The sequence below is a fragment of the Rhinolophus ferrumequinum genome, chromosome 5 (assembly GCF_004115265.2).
Source record: "Rhinolophus ferrumequinum isolate MPI-CBG mRhiFer1 chromosome 5, mRhiFer1_v1.p, whole genome shotgun sequence".
Classification (NCBI taxonomy): Eukaryota; Metazoa; Chordata; class Mammalia; order Chiroptera; family Rhinolophidae; genus Rhinolophus; species Rhinolophus ferrumequinum.
The window spans coordinates 52853554-52872739 of NC_046288.1; the positions used below are offsets into that span (position 1 = coordinate 52853554).

The following is a 19186-nucleotide window of genomic DNA, read 5'->3' on the forward strand; positions in this document are numbered from 1 at the left end:
CCATTGGTGACTCTGTTAGGAATTTGCCTCTCTGGATATATTTTTTCAATTTTTATAATTTTGTTAGTTTTTTAATAGATTTACTTTTATAGTCACAAATACAATCTACATAAAGTAAAATTTGTTTGTTTTTTTTAGTGTACATTGCTATGCATTTGGCAAACTCAGTAGTCATGTAAATTTAGCCTAGAGTGATATAATCATTCAAGGGCAGTATCTCTGTTCCATGTCAAGATCTCTACCTTTACTATCCTAACTATGTTTAATTATGTGTTTTCTTTGAAATTAGCTTTATGTTTGTGGAAAGCGCCTTACCACAGGGGAAGGTATTTCCAAGACGAATTTTCTTACAACCTTGATCCTGTTGGGGCCTAAATTGCAATTCTAGCAAATATTCAGGAAGCATTTCTTGATCACCAATGTGGTCATAGCTTTGGTATGCAGGTCCAGTTACTCACAAAGACGACAGGGAAACATGAATTCAAACTTCACTTGCCTGTATATAAGCCGCAAAGAAAATAAATATGTCATTCATAGAAGAAAGTAAATTGTAGGCTCATGTTTCAAAGATATGTTTTCTTAATTAGTAACCTACTTGTTAATATTTTAATTCTGAAACGAGCATATCCTTTTCCACTCTTTCTTCTCTTACTTAAAGTAGATCCGTAGCTCAGGCTTTTACTTCAAAGCAAAGTGGACAATTAGAGATGCTGCCCCAAGTTCTGTCAACTGAGAAATTTTCCTTTCACCATTCTCTTTCAGGGATAACCATGAGTGGGGCTGTAATGCAGCAGTCATTCATTTGGGACTGGTGCCTATTCATATCCAGTAAAGATATCAACTGTATACCAGTAGTCGATATCAACACCTGATTATGCTTGTGAAAATCGACAGTTATTTTATATTGACAAATTGGTGAGTTAAGCAGAGATGTGAAGACTGTAGGCTACACAGTCCAAGCTTTAATTATCTATTCTAATAAGCTGTTAATGCCATCCCAGGTACTTGGGATAGCACATTAAATTCTGAGTTCTGTATGAATACAATCATTTTGATTAAATCAGTCAGATTCGCTCTTCTGTTTTTCTTCCTTGGTGTAATAACTTTTAAAATCCATGCCATACATACTTTCCAGACTTATGCTGCTACATATTGGCAAAGTCCTGTAATAATTTTTATGTACGAAATACTTTCAAATATTTCTTTCCCTTAAGGGATCTAACTCTAAATATTGATCTTAGCTGCAATCAGAGAGGGCATCGATACTGAGAAAAAATGGTATCACTTGTAAGGCAGTTACCTCAGGTGAAATTCTTGAAAACTTTTTATTTTTGATTTTGTTTTGTTTTTGTTTGTTTGTTTTTAAAGGAAGTACAGGTCCCCTTGGTAAAGAAAGAGCCAACGACATTTGAGAGTTTAAAGTTTTCAGCCTCATCTCTGCCCTAATTTTACTCTCTTAGGTCTTATGATTCCATACTTTCCTCAATGGTGGTCTTACCTTAATTTAAGAATCTTGGAGGGTTGTACCTGCTACGGGAGTTGTGACTCTGTCTTTGTGCATGGGCATGCTCTCTAGGACAGTCAGAGAAGCCATTACTCCCACCCCCCACCCCATCTCTGTAATCCCTGTTGCCAGCATATTAACTAAATTTCATAGACACTTGATCTCCTAAATCTTTCCTCTCCATTGACAGTCCATCCTACATAATCACTGGTGCAAATCTGTGTCACTGTGGTGTTTCTGTATGCCATAAATTGCCAGTGTACTCTTTCCCCTTGGCAAAAGGTTGCTTGTGTTCTCCATAATTGTGAGAGAAAACCCAGTCCCAAATTCCACCTTATAGAGTCTGTTTCCTGTGGCCACTCTAGTGCCTGTATCTATCAGGATCCTAGCAGAAAACAGATGCCATCCTCAAAGATTTTAACTGAAAATAAATTAATATAGGGGTTATTAAGATGTTCAGGGCTGAAGGACCTGAGGAGGAGCAGCAAAGCATTCGAAGACTAACAGCAGGAATTCTGTACTACCCCTGTGAGGGAAGGGGGAGGAAGATGGTTGGTATAGCTGCATGAACACTGGAACTATGGAAGAAAAGCCACAGAAGGGCCACAAAAGAAAGCAGCCACTGCCAAAACTAGAAACAGGGGTGGTGAGTGAAAGGGCCAATGTTACCCTATTGTTTCTTTCTCCCACCTTCTGATTTTCTGTTGGTGCTTTCCATTGGAGTGGGCATGGAATCTTAGGTAATGAAAGCCATAGGGCAAGAGTCTCTCCAGTCTCCATCTGGAGAGATCATGGAACATACTCAGGTCTTAAGGAGATCGTTCTTGAGTGTGAACTGGAGGACTGAGAAGCACTTGAGAGACTGTGAGATGATGCTACCACCATATTTAATCGATTCTGACAATGTTGTTGTTGTTTTTTTGGGGGGTGGGCTAGTCAAATTCTCTGAAATCAGAATTCATCTTAAAATGTGTAATATAGTTTATTTGATCACAGTATTCTTTTCTTAGAGGAATATCAAATAATGGCCTGTCTTATGGTCACTGTTGTCTTAGATTCAATAATCTAGAGTAATGGCAATAAAAGGAGAGAAAGGAGATGGACATTCCACTAACTTGCACGAAGTAGATTTGAAACATTTTAAAACCTCCTCACAGATCTAGAATCTTTTGTGTTTATAAAATTTTAAATGAACTATTAACAATTTGTAATACTGACAAAAAGTGAGAGGTGGGATTTGAACATTTGCAGTTTGTATGTGAGGGTGTAGGAGGTCTTTGCAAAATAATCTGGTAACAATTAACACTGTGCTTTTTTTAGAGAAAAGAAAAAAATTTTCCTCCTCCAAGGTTGTTCTGCATTTGTTTGCATCTTAAAAGGAAGGAGAAAGGGGAAGGTTTTACATTTGTATAAAAATAATTTTTGCTGATCGTTCTTTACCGTAGCTAAAAAGCATAACCTTAAAATGTGTTGAAAGGAAGAAGTTAATTAACATACATATGTGTAGAGCGATCCCCTGAAGAAGGCTCTGAGAAAGGGACATGAATGCCGGTAGTTTATTTAGAAGATTAGCACACGAAATATTAGTGAGAAAATGGGGAATGTGAGACAAGAAAGGGAGAAAAGCCAATAATGTGTATATTAAAAGGCAGAATAATGTGATGAACAATTAAAATTCAGTAGCACTTTGAACCCTCTCATTACAGTGTAAAACAAACTTCAGACTTGTCCCACTGAGTTTGATGAAGCTGAGTTATTTACACATTTCCATCGCTCATTTCCATCCCTCATTGCCTGAGGATTGCGACCCTCCACACCCACCCCGCCCCAGGCCTCCATGCACTAAATCCCCAGCACTTCTGAGCAGCCAGGCAGACACATAGGCTGAGGCAGCTCCCTCAGCTCCAGAGAAAGTCCTCAGGCAGCAAAGCAGAGGTTGGAAGTGGTCAGTGGACTTAACAACTGATCATCAATCTGTAGCTGGTGGCCCAGGAAGATACGGGATGTGCATCAGCTGCGTCCACTACACAGATATAGATACAGAAAATACCTGGTACTTTTTTGAATAAGTGAAATTGACTAACTTTCCTAGAGGAGAAATGTAAGTTATAGTGTGTTTTACTACCTTCATCCTATGGAAAATCCCCAGTTTCATTCCCCTGTTGTACTAATTAGAGTACAAAGTTAGAATATTAGACCAATTCAGTTGCACGCATTATATAATTTTAGTAATCATACATTTGTGTGTGTGATTATATCAAAATTAATGTTCATCACTACTGAATCCATTATGGCTGGCTGCAAATCATTTCTTTATAATTTTCTGTTTTCTTTTCTTCTGTACTTTGGTTACCAGTTAGAAAAACTGTAATATTGAAAAGATGCATCATGTAGTATTTCATCATTCTATAGAATCAAGCATGAGTAAGAGATGGGATCTCATTCAAAATAAAGAAAATCTGCGCTTCAAATCTGTGAATATGTAATAAGAAGGATTTTGACTTACAATCAGTCTCATTCTTTTCACAATATGTAGTATAAATCTGTTCTCAGTGCAAAAGTAATCACTGATGTCAATTATTGACACAGATTACCTTCAAGTTTAAGGACTTGTGATAGCATTTTGCAAGATAAATAAATAAGACATCTTTATGGAACCTGAAAGTACACTTTATAGTAAATTTATAAAAATTAATATAACTCTGTTTTGTTCCTACCATTGTATAATGCTGTCATTTACTTTATGTTGCTAGACTGGAGGTGTACATTTTAAATTATTTGCTGACCTTAATTGCATCTTCAGTAGCAATTTCCCTTTATTTTGAAGAAGCTTCCAAGAAAGAAAATTTTGTTTCTATATTTCAGGTTCATCATGTATTGTTTCACTTCACAGTCTATAAAAACTGGCCGACCTTAATGACAATAAACACCCTTAAATGGGCAGAATAATGATTTACATTTGATTTAGCTCAAGTTTATAAAAGGAAGTGCATTGCAAGGTGAGTAGGCTTCTATTGAGAATTCATAAAGATCTATTGTTGGGTCTCCAGTTCAGATGTTATACAAGGACAAGCTTGGGTTTTGTAGGATAAGGAAAAAGAAAACCAGGACTATCAAAAAGCCTTTTATTCACTTTTGTATTAGGTTGGTGCAAAAGTAATTGTGGTTTTTGCAATTATTTTTAACCTTTTAAACCGTAATTTCTTTTGCACCAATCTAATATTTTGACTCAACACAGTTTCATACAAAAAGATTAGAAGGCAGCAGGAATACCGGTTATTATCTTCATGACCCTGACTATATACCTAACATCACTGAGGCTCAGTGTGATTATTAGTAAAATGAGAACAGCAAGGCCAACTTCATGCAGCTTTATGGATATTACTGAAGTAATTAATGCTTGTTAGATGGTTAACAATATACCTGGTACATGGAAAGACTTAGTGAATAATGATTGAGAAAATTCAAGATTAAAAGACTGCAATGATTTAATTTATAAAAAAGGAAGGGATGACATTTAATGCTCATCTTCAGGTTTTTGAAAACTGTCAAAGAGAGATTATTGACTAAGTGCAAGTCAAATGCAAATTTAACAGGAGAACTTAATTTGAACATAAGAAATAAATGGCTATAGAGTACTGAAAAAGACTACCTTGTCTAATTTTCTTGGGAAGTTTTGGTGGAAGATAGGTTATAATTATATCTAGAATCAATTTCCTATCATTGTTTTTCTAGTGTAGTATGATACACAACCATATAATGTGGGAGTATTCATTCTGTTTTTTTTTTTAATTTATTATTTTTTAAATTTATTTTTAATTTATTAATTGTTAGTAAAAGTACAGAGATTTCAGGTGTACAATTCTATTTTGCATCATCTATAAATCACATTGTGTGTTCACCACCCAGAGTCAGTTCTCCTTCCATCACCATATATTTGATCCCCTTTACCCTCATCTCCCACCCCCCACCCCCCTTACCCTCTGGGAATCACTAAACTATTGTCTGTGTCTATGAGTTTTTGTTTCTCATTTGTTTGTCTTGTTCTTTTGTTGTTTTTAGTTTATATACCACATATCAGTGAAATCATATGGTTCTCTTTTTCTGACTGACTTATTTCGCTTAGCATCATACTCTCAAGTTCCATCCATGTTGTCACAAATGTTCCTATATCATCTTTTCTTATCACCGAATAGTATTCCATTGTGTATATATACAACAACTTCTTTATCCATTCATCTATCGAAGGACATTTTGGTTGTTTCCATGTCTTGACCACCGTAAACAAAGCTGCAATGAACATTGGAGCACACGTGTCTTTATGTATAAATGTTTTCAGATTTTTTGGGTAGATACCCAGGAGAGGGATTGCTGGGTCATATGGTAATTCTATTCATAATTTTTTGAGGAAACTCCACACTGCCTTCTATAACGGCTGCACCAGTCTGCATTCCCACCAACAGTGTATGAGGGTTCCTTTTTCTCCACAGCCTCTCCAACACTTGTTACTATTTGTCTTGTTGATGATAGCCATTCTGACTGGGGTGAGGTGATATCTCATTGTGATTTTTATTTGCATTTCTCTGATGATTAGTGATGTTGAGCATTTTTTCATATGTCTATTTGCCAATTGTATGTCCTCTTTGGAGAAATGTCTCTTCAGGTCCTCTGCCCATTTATCAATTGGGTTGTTTGCTTTTTTGTTGTTGAGTTTCATGAGTTCCTTGTATATTTTGGATATTAGCCCCTTATCGGAGGTACTGTTTGAAAAAATCTTCTCCCATTCTATGGTTGCCTCTTTATTTTGTCGATGGTTTCTTTTGCTGTGCAGAAGCTTTTAAGTTTCATATAGTCCCATTTGTTTATTTTAGCTTTCACTTCCATTGCCTTTGGAGTCAAATTCATAAAATGCTCTTTGAACCCAATGTCCATAAGTTTAGTACCTGTGTTTTCTTCTATGCAGTTTATTGTTTCAGGTCTTATGCTTAAGTCTTTGATCCATTTTGAATTAATTTTGGTACATGGTGACAGATAGTAGTCCAGTTTCATTCTTTTGCATGTGGCTATCCAGTTCTCCCAGCACCATTTATTGAAGAGGCTGTCTTTCCTCCATTGTATGTTTTTAGCTTCTTTGTCAAAAATTATCTGTCCATATTTATGTGGTTTTATTCCTGGGTTCTCAATTCTATTCCATTGGTCTATGTGTCTGTTTTTCTGCCAATACCATGCTGTTTTGATTATTGTAGTCCTGTAGTACAAGCTAAAGTCAGGGGGTGTGATACCTCCAGTATTGTTCTTTTTTCTTAAGATTGCTTTGGCTATTCGGGGTCTTTTGTGGTTCCAAACAAATCTGATGATTTTTTGTTCTATTTCTTTAAAAAATGCCATTGGGATTTTGATTGGGATTGCATTAAATCTGTATATTGCTTTGGGTAATATGGTCATTTTAAGTATGTTGATTCTTCCAATCCATGAGCACGGAATGTCTTTCCATTTCTTCGTGTCTTCTTCAGTTTCTTTCAAAAATGTCTTATTGTTTTCAGCATATAGGTCCTTCACATCCTTGGTTAAGTTTATTCCTAGGTATTTTATTCTTTTTGCTGCAATTGCAAAAGGAATTGTTTTTTGTATTTCTTTTTCTGAGATTTCATTGTTAGTATATAGGAATGCAATGGACTTTTGTATGTTGATTTTGTAGCCAGCAACTTTACTGTATTTGTTGATTGTTTCTAATAGCTTTTTGGTGGAGTCTTTAGGGTTTTCTAAATACAGCATCATGTCATCTGCAAAGAGTGACAATTTAACTTCTTCATTCCCAATGTGGATGCCTTTTATTTCTTTCTCTTGCCTGATTGCTCTGGCAAGGACTTCCAACACTATGTCGAAAAGCAGAGGTGATAGGGGACAGCCCTGTAGTGTTCCTGAACGTAGAGCAAAGGGCTTCAGTTTTTTCACCATTAATTATGAGATTAGCTGAGAGCTTGTCATATATAGCCTTTATTATGTTAAGGTATTTTCCTTCTATACCTATTTTATTAAGTGTTTTAATCATAAATGGATGTTGTATCTTGTGAAATACTTTTTCTGCATCAATTGATATAATCATATGATTTTCGTCTTTTATTTTTTTTATGTGATGTATCACATTGATGGATTTGCTTATGTTGAACCATCCTTGTGCCCAGGGATGAACCCCACTTGGTCGTGATGAATAATCTTTTTAATGCATTGTTGTATTCGATTTGCTAGAATTCTGTTTAGGATTTTTGCATCTGTATTCATCAGATATTGGTCTGTAGTTTTCTTTTTTGTGTTGTCCTTACCAGGTTTTGGTATCAGGGTAATTTTGGCCTCGTAAAATGAGTTAGGGAGTACTGTCTCTTCTTCAATTTTTTGGAAGAGTTTGAGCAGGATTGGTATTAGATCGTCTTTGAAGGTTTGGTAGAATTCACTAGTGAAGCCATCTGGTCCCAGACTTTTGCTTTTGGGAAGGTTTTGGATGACTGATTCAATTTCGTTATTGGTGATCGGTCCGTTTAGATTTTCCAGCTCTTCATGATTCAGCCTTGGAAGGCTATATGTTTCTAAGAACTTGTCCATTTCTTCTAGGTTATTGAATTTGGTGGTATATAGTCCTTCATACTATTCTTGGATATTCCTTTCTATTTCTGTGGTGTCTGTGATAACTTCCCCTTTTTTCATTTCTGATTTTGTTAATTAGGGTCTTCTCTCTTTTTATCTTAGTGAGTCTAGCCAAGGGTTTTTCAATTTTTTTAATCTTTTCAAAGAACCAGCTCTGTGTCACATTAATTTTTTCTGTTTTCTTTTTGTTCTCTATTTCATTGAGTTCTGCTCTGATTTTTGTTATTTCCTTTCTTCTGCTGACCTTGGGTTTCACTTGTTCTTCTTTTTCTAGTTCTTTAAGGTGTGACATGAGGTTATTTATTTGGGATTTTTCTTGTTTTTTGTGATAGGCCTATAATGATATAAATTTCCCTCTTAAAACTGCTTTCACTGCATCCCAAAAATTTTGGTAGGATGTATTTTCATTGTCATTTGTTTCTATGTATCTTTTCATCTCTCCTCTAATTTCTTCTTTGACCAAGTCGTTCTTTAAAAGTATGTTGTTTAATCTCCATGTATTTGTGTTTTTCCTGCTTTCTTTTTGCAGTTAATATCCAGTTTCAAAGCCCTGTGATCAGAGAATGTGCTTGGTATGGTTTCAATCTTCTTAAATTTGCTGAGGCTGATTTTATGTCCCAATATATGGTCTATCCTTGAGAACGTTCCATGTACACTAGAAAAGAATGTATAGTCTGATGTTTTAGGATGAAGTGCTCTATATATGTCAATTATGTCCATTTCATCTAATGTGTAATCTAGGGCTGCTATTTTGTTATTTATTTTCTGTTTGGATGATCTATCCATAGCTGTCAATGATGTATTTATGTCACGTAGTATAATTGTGTTTTGGTCAATTTCTCCTTTTAGTTCTGTTAGTAGTTGCTTGGTATATTTCAGTGCTCCCTGATTGGGGGCATAATTATTGATGACTGTTATATCTTCTTGTTGTATAGTCCCCTTTATCATTATGGAATGTCCATCTTTGTCTCTTGTCTTTTTCACCCTGAAGTCTGTTTCATCTGATATCATTATGGCTATACCTCATTTCCTCTGGGTACCATTTGCTTGGAGTGTCAATTTCCACCCTTTCACGCTGAGTCTGTTCTTGTCCTTGTAGCTGAGATGTGTCTCTTGGAGACAGCATATGGTTGGGTTTAGTTTTTTGATCCAATCTGCTACTCTGTGCCTTTTTTTTGGTGAGTTCAGTTCTTTCTTCTTCCATGTGTGTAATTTCCAGGTTTCTATCTTCGATGTCACTGATTCTTTCCTCCATCTGGTCAACTCTACTACCTAAGCTGGCTATTTCATTCTTAATTTCTCCTATTGAGTTCTTAATCTCCAGAAATTCTATTTGGTTGTATTTTAAAATTTCAATCTCTTTCGTAAAATGCTCATGTTGTTCTTTGATTGTGTTTCTGAGTTCATTAAACTGCCTTTCTGTGTTTTCTTGCATCTCGTTGAGTTTTTTCAGAACTGCAATCTTGAATTCTCTGTCATTTAAGTCACATAATTCCATATCTTTAAGTTCCTTTTCTGGAGACTTTTCACTTTCTTTCTAACCTGTCTTGTTGCCTGGGTTATTCATGGCAATTACTGATTTATTATTTCTCTTCCTAGACTCCTACAGGAGTGGCTTCTGCAACAGGTTGATAGGAAGAGGACTTTCTTTTGTTTTCCAGTACTTGCTGGTAGAATTTTTTATTTTCTCTCTGACTGCAGCCTTTTTTTTTTGTCTCTCACATGGTAGTGCTATGTTTTCTCTGCACTATTCCAGCTTCTCACACAATGGGGGGATTCCCTAGGAGATGGGCTTCTCCTCTATTAATAGTTTGCCTGGCTCACAGAGCACAGTGTCCGTGTGGGTATGCGGAGAGCTTTTGTATTTCCAAAGCTCTTCCTGCACCAGATTCAGAGCCCGTGTGTCTCAGCAGTTCTGTTGACTCTTGCAGGGATCCGTCCAGGTAGGTGGGACCAGGGGCGGGGTGAGTTGTGAGAAGTGGCCCAGAGCAATGGCAGCAACCATCGCCACAGCTGGTCCTGCTTCCACAGCTCCCTCCCCTTTGCTGGAACTAGGTGGGCTGCAAATCTGTGTCTGCGGTCCACAGTTCTCAGAACAGCAAATATTCTGTTCTTTTGATCTGACACTGCTACTGTTCCGCTTCTAGCACCAGGCAGGTGGGGGCGGGGCAAGCTTTGAGAGGGTAGGGCGGAGGCGGCTAGTCTCAGTGCCTAAGGCTTCCATTCTTTGCTCAGCAGTGAGGGCTTAAACCACTGTTTTCAGCCTTCTTCTCTCAGTCTTTTCTCCGAGGTCTCTGCCGTGAACATTGTGTTCAGCCGTGTTATATGCTGTCCCCTCAGCCCTGTAGGCCATAAGTGGAGCCCTAGCAGTCCGAGTTCTTCCCTCTCCCGCAGCTGCGGTAGTTCCAGGATGCAGCGAGCTCGGAGCACTGAGCTAGGTCTGCATCCTGTGCCTGCGCAGCCCCATCTCTGCACTTCTCCCTTCCCTCCTCCCCAGCTCGCGCGATTTGCCCACCTTTAGGTGAATTCAGTAGTGGGCCTCTTTGTCTTTCCTGTCTGCTGTGCAGGGAGTCCTTTGTGGAGTCATTGTTGTTCAATTAGTTGTAAATTCCAGGGAAGCTTTATAGAGGCTCACCTCACGCTGCCATTTTGATGATCTCTAAAATCCATTCTGTTCTTTAATACACCCTCATAGCTTATATAATTTTATTGATTTAATTTTTAGAGTCAAGAAGGAAGTTCTATAAATTCTTCATACATAACCATACTCTTGGAGTGCATCATACAGTCTTTTCCTTCTTTCCCTTGAGAGGAAACCAGATTCCCAGTAAGCTTTCACATGCTTTGTATACTTGAGATTAATTTATAGGCTGCTTCAGATTGACTAATCTAGCTCATATCACTACAAAATCTATTTTGATCTTTTAAATAATGTTATTGTATCATCTGTTGTTAGAGGTTAAAAGTACAAATTGTTCGGAGGGTCAGATTGCCTGTGTTGGAATCCTAATTCCAATATCAATTTTATTTTCTCATCTGTAAAATGAAAATAACATTAGTACTTTAATAAGTTAATTTTGAGAAGTAAGTGAATAACAAATGCAAAACATGAAGAGTCCTCGTTTATTTTAAACACTTGATAATATAAATTACTCTTCTTTTTATCTTACTGCAATTATAACTATAGAGCAATTACTCTGGTTAGTTAAAATATACAGAAAACCTTCCTCTACTGTTCCTCAAACAGAAAAATACTGAATTGTGACACCATGTTTGTATTTGTTCAACAAGTATTTATTTAGCATTCAGGCTGGATGAGGTACTACATAGAGAATAACAACTATACTGTTGATTCATCACATAGCGTATGTTTTCTGCCAATATTTTTTTTCATTCTGTATTCGTAACTATATTTAAAAATTTTTGTCAAATATCTATTCAAGAAATTGTGCTAGGCATTGTACAGGAATCAATGAGTTGAAGGGGAAAACATCTGTCCTCAGAGATAATATTCATGTCATGAGAAAGCCTGGAGGTTTTGGTAACTCAAGTTTTTTTCATCAATACTAGTTCTAGGGTGGGAAATAAGTTAGGATTAGTACTGCCCCACCAGGACTTTCTATTTATTTCCTCAGAACTTTTTAATTTATGACATGAGATAGTACCTGCTTAGTTTTTTGCTATTGAATTTCTTTTAAAAAAATATTGTTTTGTTGGTTTTCTGGGCATGGTAATTCTATAATCTGTCTTTATGTACTCATCTTTACCTGGAAGAATGATCTTAAAATTCTCTAATGTAAATTCTCTCATTTCTTCTAAGCATAACCTAATGCATTAAATACGGCTTTTTTTTTTTTTTTTTTTTGTAAAAACCTTTATTTAATACAAGAAACCATGACTCCAACGAGTTAAAAATTGTAATCTAGGTAATACTCTGGTTACTGGCAGAGCCATGCCTGGTAGCCCAGCAGCCCTAATCCACAGAATATTTTTTCCATTCTACCACCAGGCCTCTCACTTACTTCTGTTGAGCATCCCAGATTCACATTTGTACAGTGAGTACAGCGTGGACTTGCACAGAGCTTAAACTGTGTTGCATCTGAAGGATGAGTTTAATCCCATATGATGGGGATGATCTGAATTATATTATTAGTCTCTTGTATAAGCAAATTAATATATTCCCTAAGGGAGGACATTAAACTTTTTTAGAAATAGCAATATAATCTTCCGTTAGTCTTTCAAATATAAGAAAATTAATATATTTTTTTTTCTTTTTCTAGAACACACAAAAGACATCATAGTGATATATGAAGAAGATGCTGAGGAATGGGCCCTGTACTTGAGGGAAGTATTTTTACATGTAGTGAAAAGGGAAGCTATCCTGTTGTATCGCTTGGAGAATTACTCCCTTCGGGATTTGGAGTTGCTGAGTTTAAACTCTTACAAATGTAAACTTTTGATATTATCAGATAGCTTGCTTAAAGACTTAACTCCAAAGAAATGTCAGCTTCTGGAAGAGGTACTTCATTCACCAGAAAGTGTGGTTACCATGCTGTGTGGGGTGAAGAGTTCTGATCAGCTCTACAAAGTATTAAATATCTCTGAAGGCAGATGGGAGATCTCGACTGAGCAGGGGCCCGAAGACTACATCTCTGTAATCGAGAGCATCATATTCAGAGGTAGTGTTGCCAAATCTTATTTATCTGTTTTGTTTTTTTTGATTTTTCATAATTAAAAATAGACAGATTTTTTTTTGGCTTTTTAAATTTTTTAAAAGTTTATTGGGGTGACAATTGTTAGTAAAATTACATAGATTTCAGGTGTACAATTCTGTATTACATCATCTATAAATCCCATTATGTGTCCACCACCCAGAGTCAGTTCTCCTTCCATCACCATATATTTGATCCCACTTACCCTCATCTCCCACCCCCCACCCCCCTTATCTTCTGGTAACCACTAAACTATTGTCTATGTCTAAAATGAGTTTTTGTTTCTCATTTGTTTGTCTTGTTCTTTGGTTGTTTTTGGTTTATATACCACATATCAGTGAAATCATATGGTTCTCTGCTTTTTCTGTCCGACTTATTTCGCTTAGCATTATACTCTCAAGATCCATCCATGTTGTCACAAATGTTCCTATATCATCTTTTCTTACCGCTGAATAGTATTCCATTGTGTATATATACCACAACTTCTTTATCCATTCATCTATCGAAGGACATTTTCATTGTTTCCTAAAAATAGAAAGTTTTTCGGACCAATGAATACCTGATTTTAGGATTAAAAAAAAAAAAGGGAAATGAAACCCAACTTTATTTAACAGGATGTTTCACTTTCCTCAAAATGCATGAAGGTTCTTAGTTTTTAGCTATATTCCAATGAAGGCTTATCCGTGGTTCAAAAATGGTTTGTAAATATATTCCTTAGAGCAGCCTATATGAAATTATACTTAGTTGAACAAAAATGGTTTGCTATGCTGCTGTATGTCGGTTTGGTTCTGGAAGCTTGTTCTTACTTAATTCGTGAGACTTGATGTCGTATTACCTGCCTGAAGTTCTGGGTTAGTATGATAGAACTTTTGTTATGTTGATAATTGTATGATATCTATTACTGTGGTATGAAATACTGTTATTTTACTAATGTCAAATAACAAATTTAGTTTTAATCATATAGCTATTATGCTAAAGAGCAGAACATAAGGTCTCCTTCATTAATTAATTAGTTAGTTCCATGTAATAGTCAAAACTCTGAAGCTGACTAATATTAAACCTTCTCCTTCACCCAGTTCTCTTCTGCTTCAGGCTTGGTGTGGAAAGGGTGCTGTGGTAAGCTCCTTCTCTGGTTTTTCCAACCCACATTATGCCTTCAACTCCAAGTGCTCCAGTTGTGGTTTCCTCTCCTACAAGGAGGCGGTGGGGTTCTTATTTTCTATTGGCCATATCAGACATTAAGTGTCGGCTCTTTTCCATGGAGTGTATTTCTGAGTTCTTTGGAGATCGCCTCATTCACTGAGCATGTCTCACCTGCAGATCCTGAATGAGACGAATGTTTCCTCTCCTCTAAGCTCCTAGTTGTGGTGGTCCAACCCTTATGGATTCTAACTGTTGTTTTCTATGGATCCCTCATGTATCACTTTTGATCAAAATCACTCTGAGTGATCTCCTGACTGCCCTTTCTCCCACCTGGTTCACGCAAAACCATTCCTTTGTCTTTTGCCGTTGACAAACTGTACATGCAAGCCATTCCCAGGGTAGCCATCGACATCCTGCCCTCAGAGCAGCAATGCAGTCACAGCCTCTTGCCTTTTGTCACTTCCAAACATGGGTATAGCACGAGTTTCGGTGTTCTATAAATCCAGAGAACACCTCAGTCTCAAATGGTTTGCTGGAAACTCTTATCACTGTGCGAGAGAACGGTGGTATCCCTCAGTCTCCACTGTGGGGGGACAGTGGGACTCACAGCACATCCACAACTCCCCTTAAAAAATTCCTCTCTTATTTTCCAGCATTCCAGCCTCTTCAAATTCCATACTTTCAAGCCTTGTTTTGGTTATCTATTGTTGCCTAATAAGTTACCCTAACATTTGGCAACTTAAAACAACAAACACTAATTCTATCAGTTTCTTTGGTTGAGGAATCTAAGAACGGCTTTGTTGCGAAATTCTGGAACAGGGTATCTCATGAGGTTGCATTGCAGCTGTCCAGAGCTACAATCGTTTGCAATCCTCTACTATCCACTGGGAGATTTGTTTCCAACAGGAGCTTACACTATTTGGCAAGTTGTTCTCTTGTTCTTGTCTTCCTAACCTCTTCCTGACACCTTGCATTTCTGAATTATATAATTGCTTCAAAGAGGTGGTTACTATTTACTACGTTTTGAAAATTCATGGCAAAATTGTCACAATTTTCCACTTCTTTTACAGAACATGTTTTTAGTGTGTGTTCCTGATATGCCATTGGTTTTCTTTTGTCTCTGTCTCTTTTTCTTGTAGTATCTTTATATAGGTCCTGTGCTATTCCAGTTTTTCTTTTGAACCACTGAACAAAGTAAGTTTTTCTTGGTCTAGTCATGGAGATAGGCAATGTGGGTTTTGCTGTTTGTTATGTTCTGTCTCTCTCTCTCTCTGTGCCCCCATCCCCAAACAATGAGACTTCTCTGTTTCCAGAGATACAAACTGCTTTCTACAAAAAATGTCTTTTCTGCATAGTTCCTCATTTAGCCTCACTTTCTCTGCTGTTTGGAAACTGCTTCCTCAAATGCTTCTACCTGAAACTGTTGAATCATGTGTACAGTATAATAAGGCATGACCCCTTACCTTAGAAGAAAGTATGTTTGTTAGCTTTTATTGAAATCTGCAGTTTCTGGATTCTTTCTTTTCTTCCTTTTTTTTTCTTTTAAAGTTTATTGGGGTGCCAATTGTTAGTAAATTTACATAGATTTCAAGTGTACAATTCTGTAATACATCATTTATGTCTCTCTCACATTGTGTGTTCACCACCCAGAGTCAGTTCTCTTTCCATTACCATATGTTTGATCCCCTTTACCCTCATCTACCACCTCCCTCCCCCTTTACCCTCTGATAACCACTACACTATTGTCTATGTCTATGAGTTTTGTTTCTTCATTTGTTTGTCTTACTCTTTTACTGTTTTCAGTTTTATATACCACATATCAGTGAAATCATATGGTTCTCTACTTTTTCTGTCTGACTTATTTCGCTTAGCATTAGAATCTCAAGATCCATCCATGTTGTTGCAAATGGTACTATTCCATCTTTTCTTATGGCAGAATAGTATTCCATTGTATATATATACCACAACGTCTTTATTCATTCATCTATCGAAGGACACTTTGATTGTTTCCATGTCTTGGCCACCATAAATAAAGCTGCAACGAACAGTAGAGCACATATATCTTTATGGGTAAATGTTTTCAGATTTTTTGGGGTAGATACCCAGGAGAGGGATTGCTGGGTCATAGGTAATTCTATTCTTCATTTTTTGAGAAACCTCCACACTACCTTCCATGGAGGCTGCACCAATCTGCATTCCCATCAACAGTGTCTTCAAACTTTCTTTTCTCTATTTCCTTCTGCACACTCTTTTGCTCAATGTTCACTGATTTTGGAACCATTCCATTGATCTGGAGGTTTAGGATTTCACTATTTCCTATTTTCAATAAACATAGCATTTGCATAATTGTTTCTCATTTTCTAAGCTTTGGAATAAAAAGGAATAAAAAGGGGAAAATTTCACTTTACATTATAATTTTCAAACTGGCAGTCCTCAAGTTTCTTATTATCTCTGTTTTCTTTTTTGTTTTGTTTTTTTGTTTAGTATTCTCAGTACATTAAGTTTTTTCTTTTTTTTTTGGAAAAATGTTACAATTAAAAATTATGAAAATATTATAATAAAATGAACATAAAGCACAAATAATTGTATGATAATTTCCTCCCCTGAGACAGAGGAGCACCATAAATTGGTGGCAAATTTTGGTGGCAAATTTTTGAGTGCTTCTCCATACCCATCATTTCTATTTCTGTGAAGAACTCAAGTTGTTTTGGCCACTTAAATTATGTCACTATTATGTAAAAATATTAAAGGAACACCTTTTTGTTTTGTTTTGTTTTGTTTTTGTTTTGACAAGTACCTTTGGGTAGATATGTCAATAGTGCTTTGCTACATCTTTAAATTGTATTCCTATTGACAAAATCTTACACTGTATGGAAAACATAGGATTATTTTGAAGACATTGTTAGCTCTCATCTTCCCACATTCAAGTTTTAGACTCTGATTTCTTAGAGAAACTTAGATGCACCTAACGAATGGAAAATTCAATAATGTGCTTGGGAAAAGATATTCAAAGGTGACAAATTTGTCTGAACTAGTAACATGCAATTAGAATGTATATCTTTAAGCAGTTTGCAAACCATGCATAAAATAACTTTTATGTATGGGTTATGTCCCTTGCCAAACTACGTACTAATTGTTACAGTCTAAGCAATAAAAATTTTATTTTAATAAACAGCTTAAGTGGTCTGCTAAATTATTTTGTATTTCATATTCCATTTGTGTAGAATACACAAAGACTAGTTTTCCAAAAATGAGTGAAATAGAATGAAAGATGTGGAATTCAATTTTATTGTCCTTTTGTTACTTTTCTTCTATTCCATAGAGAAATTATACACAGAGGAAATGAAACTTATTACTCAGAAATAAGTTTGATATGATACAGAATAATAAAAATGCCAGGAAATTCATGGAAATAATTAAATGTTCTAATATATTCACATAAGAAAGAAAAATCAGGATAAACTTTATAAAATGTAATGAAAGAGGAATATATTTTATAATGGATAAAGATTCTAGAAAAAAGTTTTTAATATTAAAAAAAGATGAAAAAAGATACAGCAATTCATGTTTAACCGGATTATTTTTAGTTTTGTTTTTGAGTATTTTATATCCTTCTTAGGAATTAAGAAAGCTATATTTCCAATCTCCTTAATTTCCAAATTATGAGTAATATAAACCTATATGTGTTTTCCACCTTTCTCTGTGTGGTTTTACCATTTTGACTATATTTCTTCCCTTTTCTGTCTTCTTTCTTTATTTTTGGGTCTTCAGCTCATTTTCTCCTTCTAGTATATCCATATACATAGTTTTCATACAGCATTGTTTATATATAATATACATTGTTTTATCTCAAATTTAGGTAAAAACAACTAAGATTTTTGAATGTTACCATTGTGTACTTTGTAGTTTATATATCCTCCCCTTAAAAAGAAAGTTTACCAGTTTCTGTGATCAGGTGACAAGTGTTGGGTTTCCTTCCTACTTTGCGCTTTGTTCTGTATTCTTGTGTTTTCTGCTTTAGGACCGTTTCAGGCATTCTGGTTTGCTCTCAACAGTTGAGTCAGCTCTCTCCAAGCTTTATTTTATATTCTCATATTTATATGAAAATATATTTATATTTCATATTTATTTCATATCTTGATATTTCATATTTTTCTGTATTTTCTTTATTGTCAAGTTAATGGTAGTGGGGAAACTGCTAATTTTTTCGTAGAAAACGTTAACATTTTTGTTGTGTTTTCATATTACTAAACAAAGGATTTCAAACTTTTGGCTTCATTAAGCCTAAAAGAAGCCTAAAGTGAAAAATAAAAATGTAACAGTAGAGTTATTGGAAAAGCAAAGCAAGGTAAACAACAACAAAACAGCAGGAACAAACTATGCAGAAGCATGTGTTTTTTTTTCTTCCCATCTGAGCCATGTACTGCTGTAGGAACTCTGGTTCTCAGGACGATGAGGTCTTATGGCCTTTCAAATGCAGTCCATCTGTTTTTCATGGTCCTTCAGCTCCTCAGAAATATGGCTCCAGCATAGAAGCCTAGGCTGTGTCTGTCATTAGTGTAGGCACGTGCTGCAAACTAGGGTAATGGTATCACCTCCCACTGAGCAAAGAGTCTCCCTTCACACCATTGGTAAGATGCTGTCCTCTTTATCTGGAGTACCCTTCCCCATATTTTCAGTCAAAATCCCAGCTATCTTTCAAGATCACCTGAAAAGCTGCTTTATCATTGAATTCATCTCAGATCCTTTCTGCTTGAAAAATATTTTTCTCATCTCTAATTCTATTACATTTTATTTTTTACTTATGATTCTCATTCCTTGTAATTATTTTTGACAATTCATTTTCTTTTCCCTATCACTTTCTATGTTAAAAGTGCAAGGCTGGTAGCTTTCTTTCTAAAACATTTCAGCATTCTGAATATCCAAAAAAAATAACAAAGACTACACATTGTGTTTTTAAGTACTGGCTTTTCACATGGTTAATCATGAGAAGGTTTACTGTGTTATTCTTGCCAAGTATACACAACCTTAATCTAATCATGAGGGAATATCAGACAAACCTAAACTAAAGGGGATTCTACAACATAAATTTTTGTACTCTTAAAAAGCATTAAGGTCAAGAAACTAAAAGAAAGGATGAGTTATTGTTCCAGATTAAAGAAATCTAAAGTTACAAAAACTGCAT

The 19186-nt window shown here is 35.8% G+C and overlaps 1 protein-coding gene across 3 annotated transcripts in view; it reads left to right on the forward strand.

Moving 5' to 3' along the window:
- Window positions 1-19186, forward strand: part of BANK1 (B cell scaffold protein with ankyrin repeats 1) — a 328432-nt gene that overhangs the window by 22720 nt on the left and 286526 nt on the right. For all 3 annotated transcript variants that reach the window (XM_033105338.1, XM_033105337.1, XM_033105339.1), the window contains exon 2: window positions 12427-12825. In XM_033105338.1, coding sequence (XP_032961229.1) covers window positions 12427-12825 — 399 coding nt within the window. The remainder of the gene's footprint in view (window positions 1-12426; window positions 12826-19186) is intronic.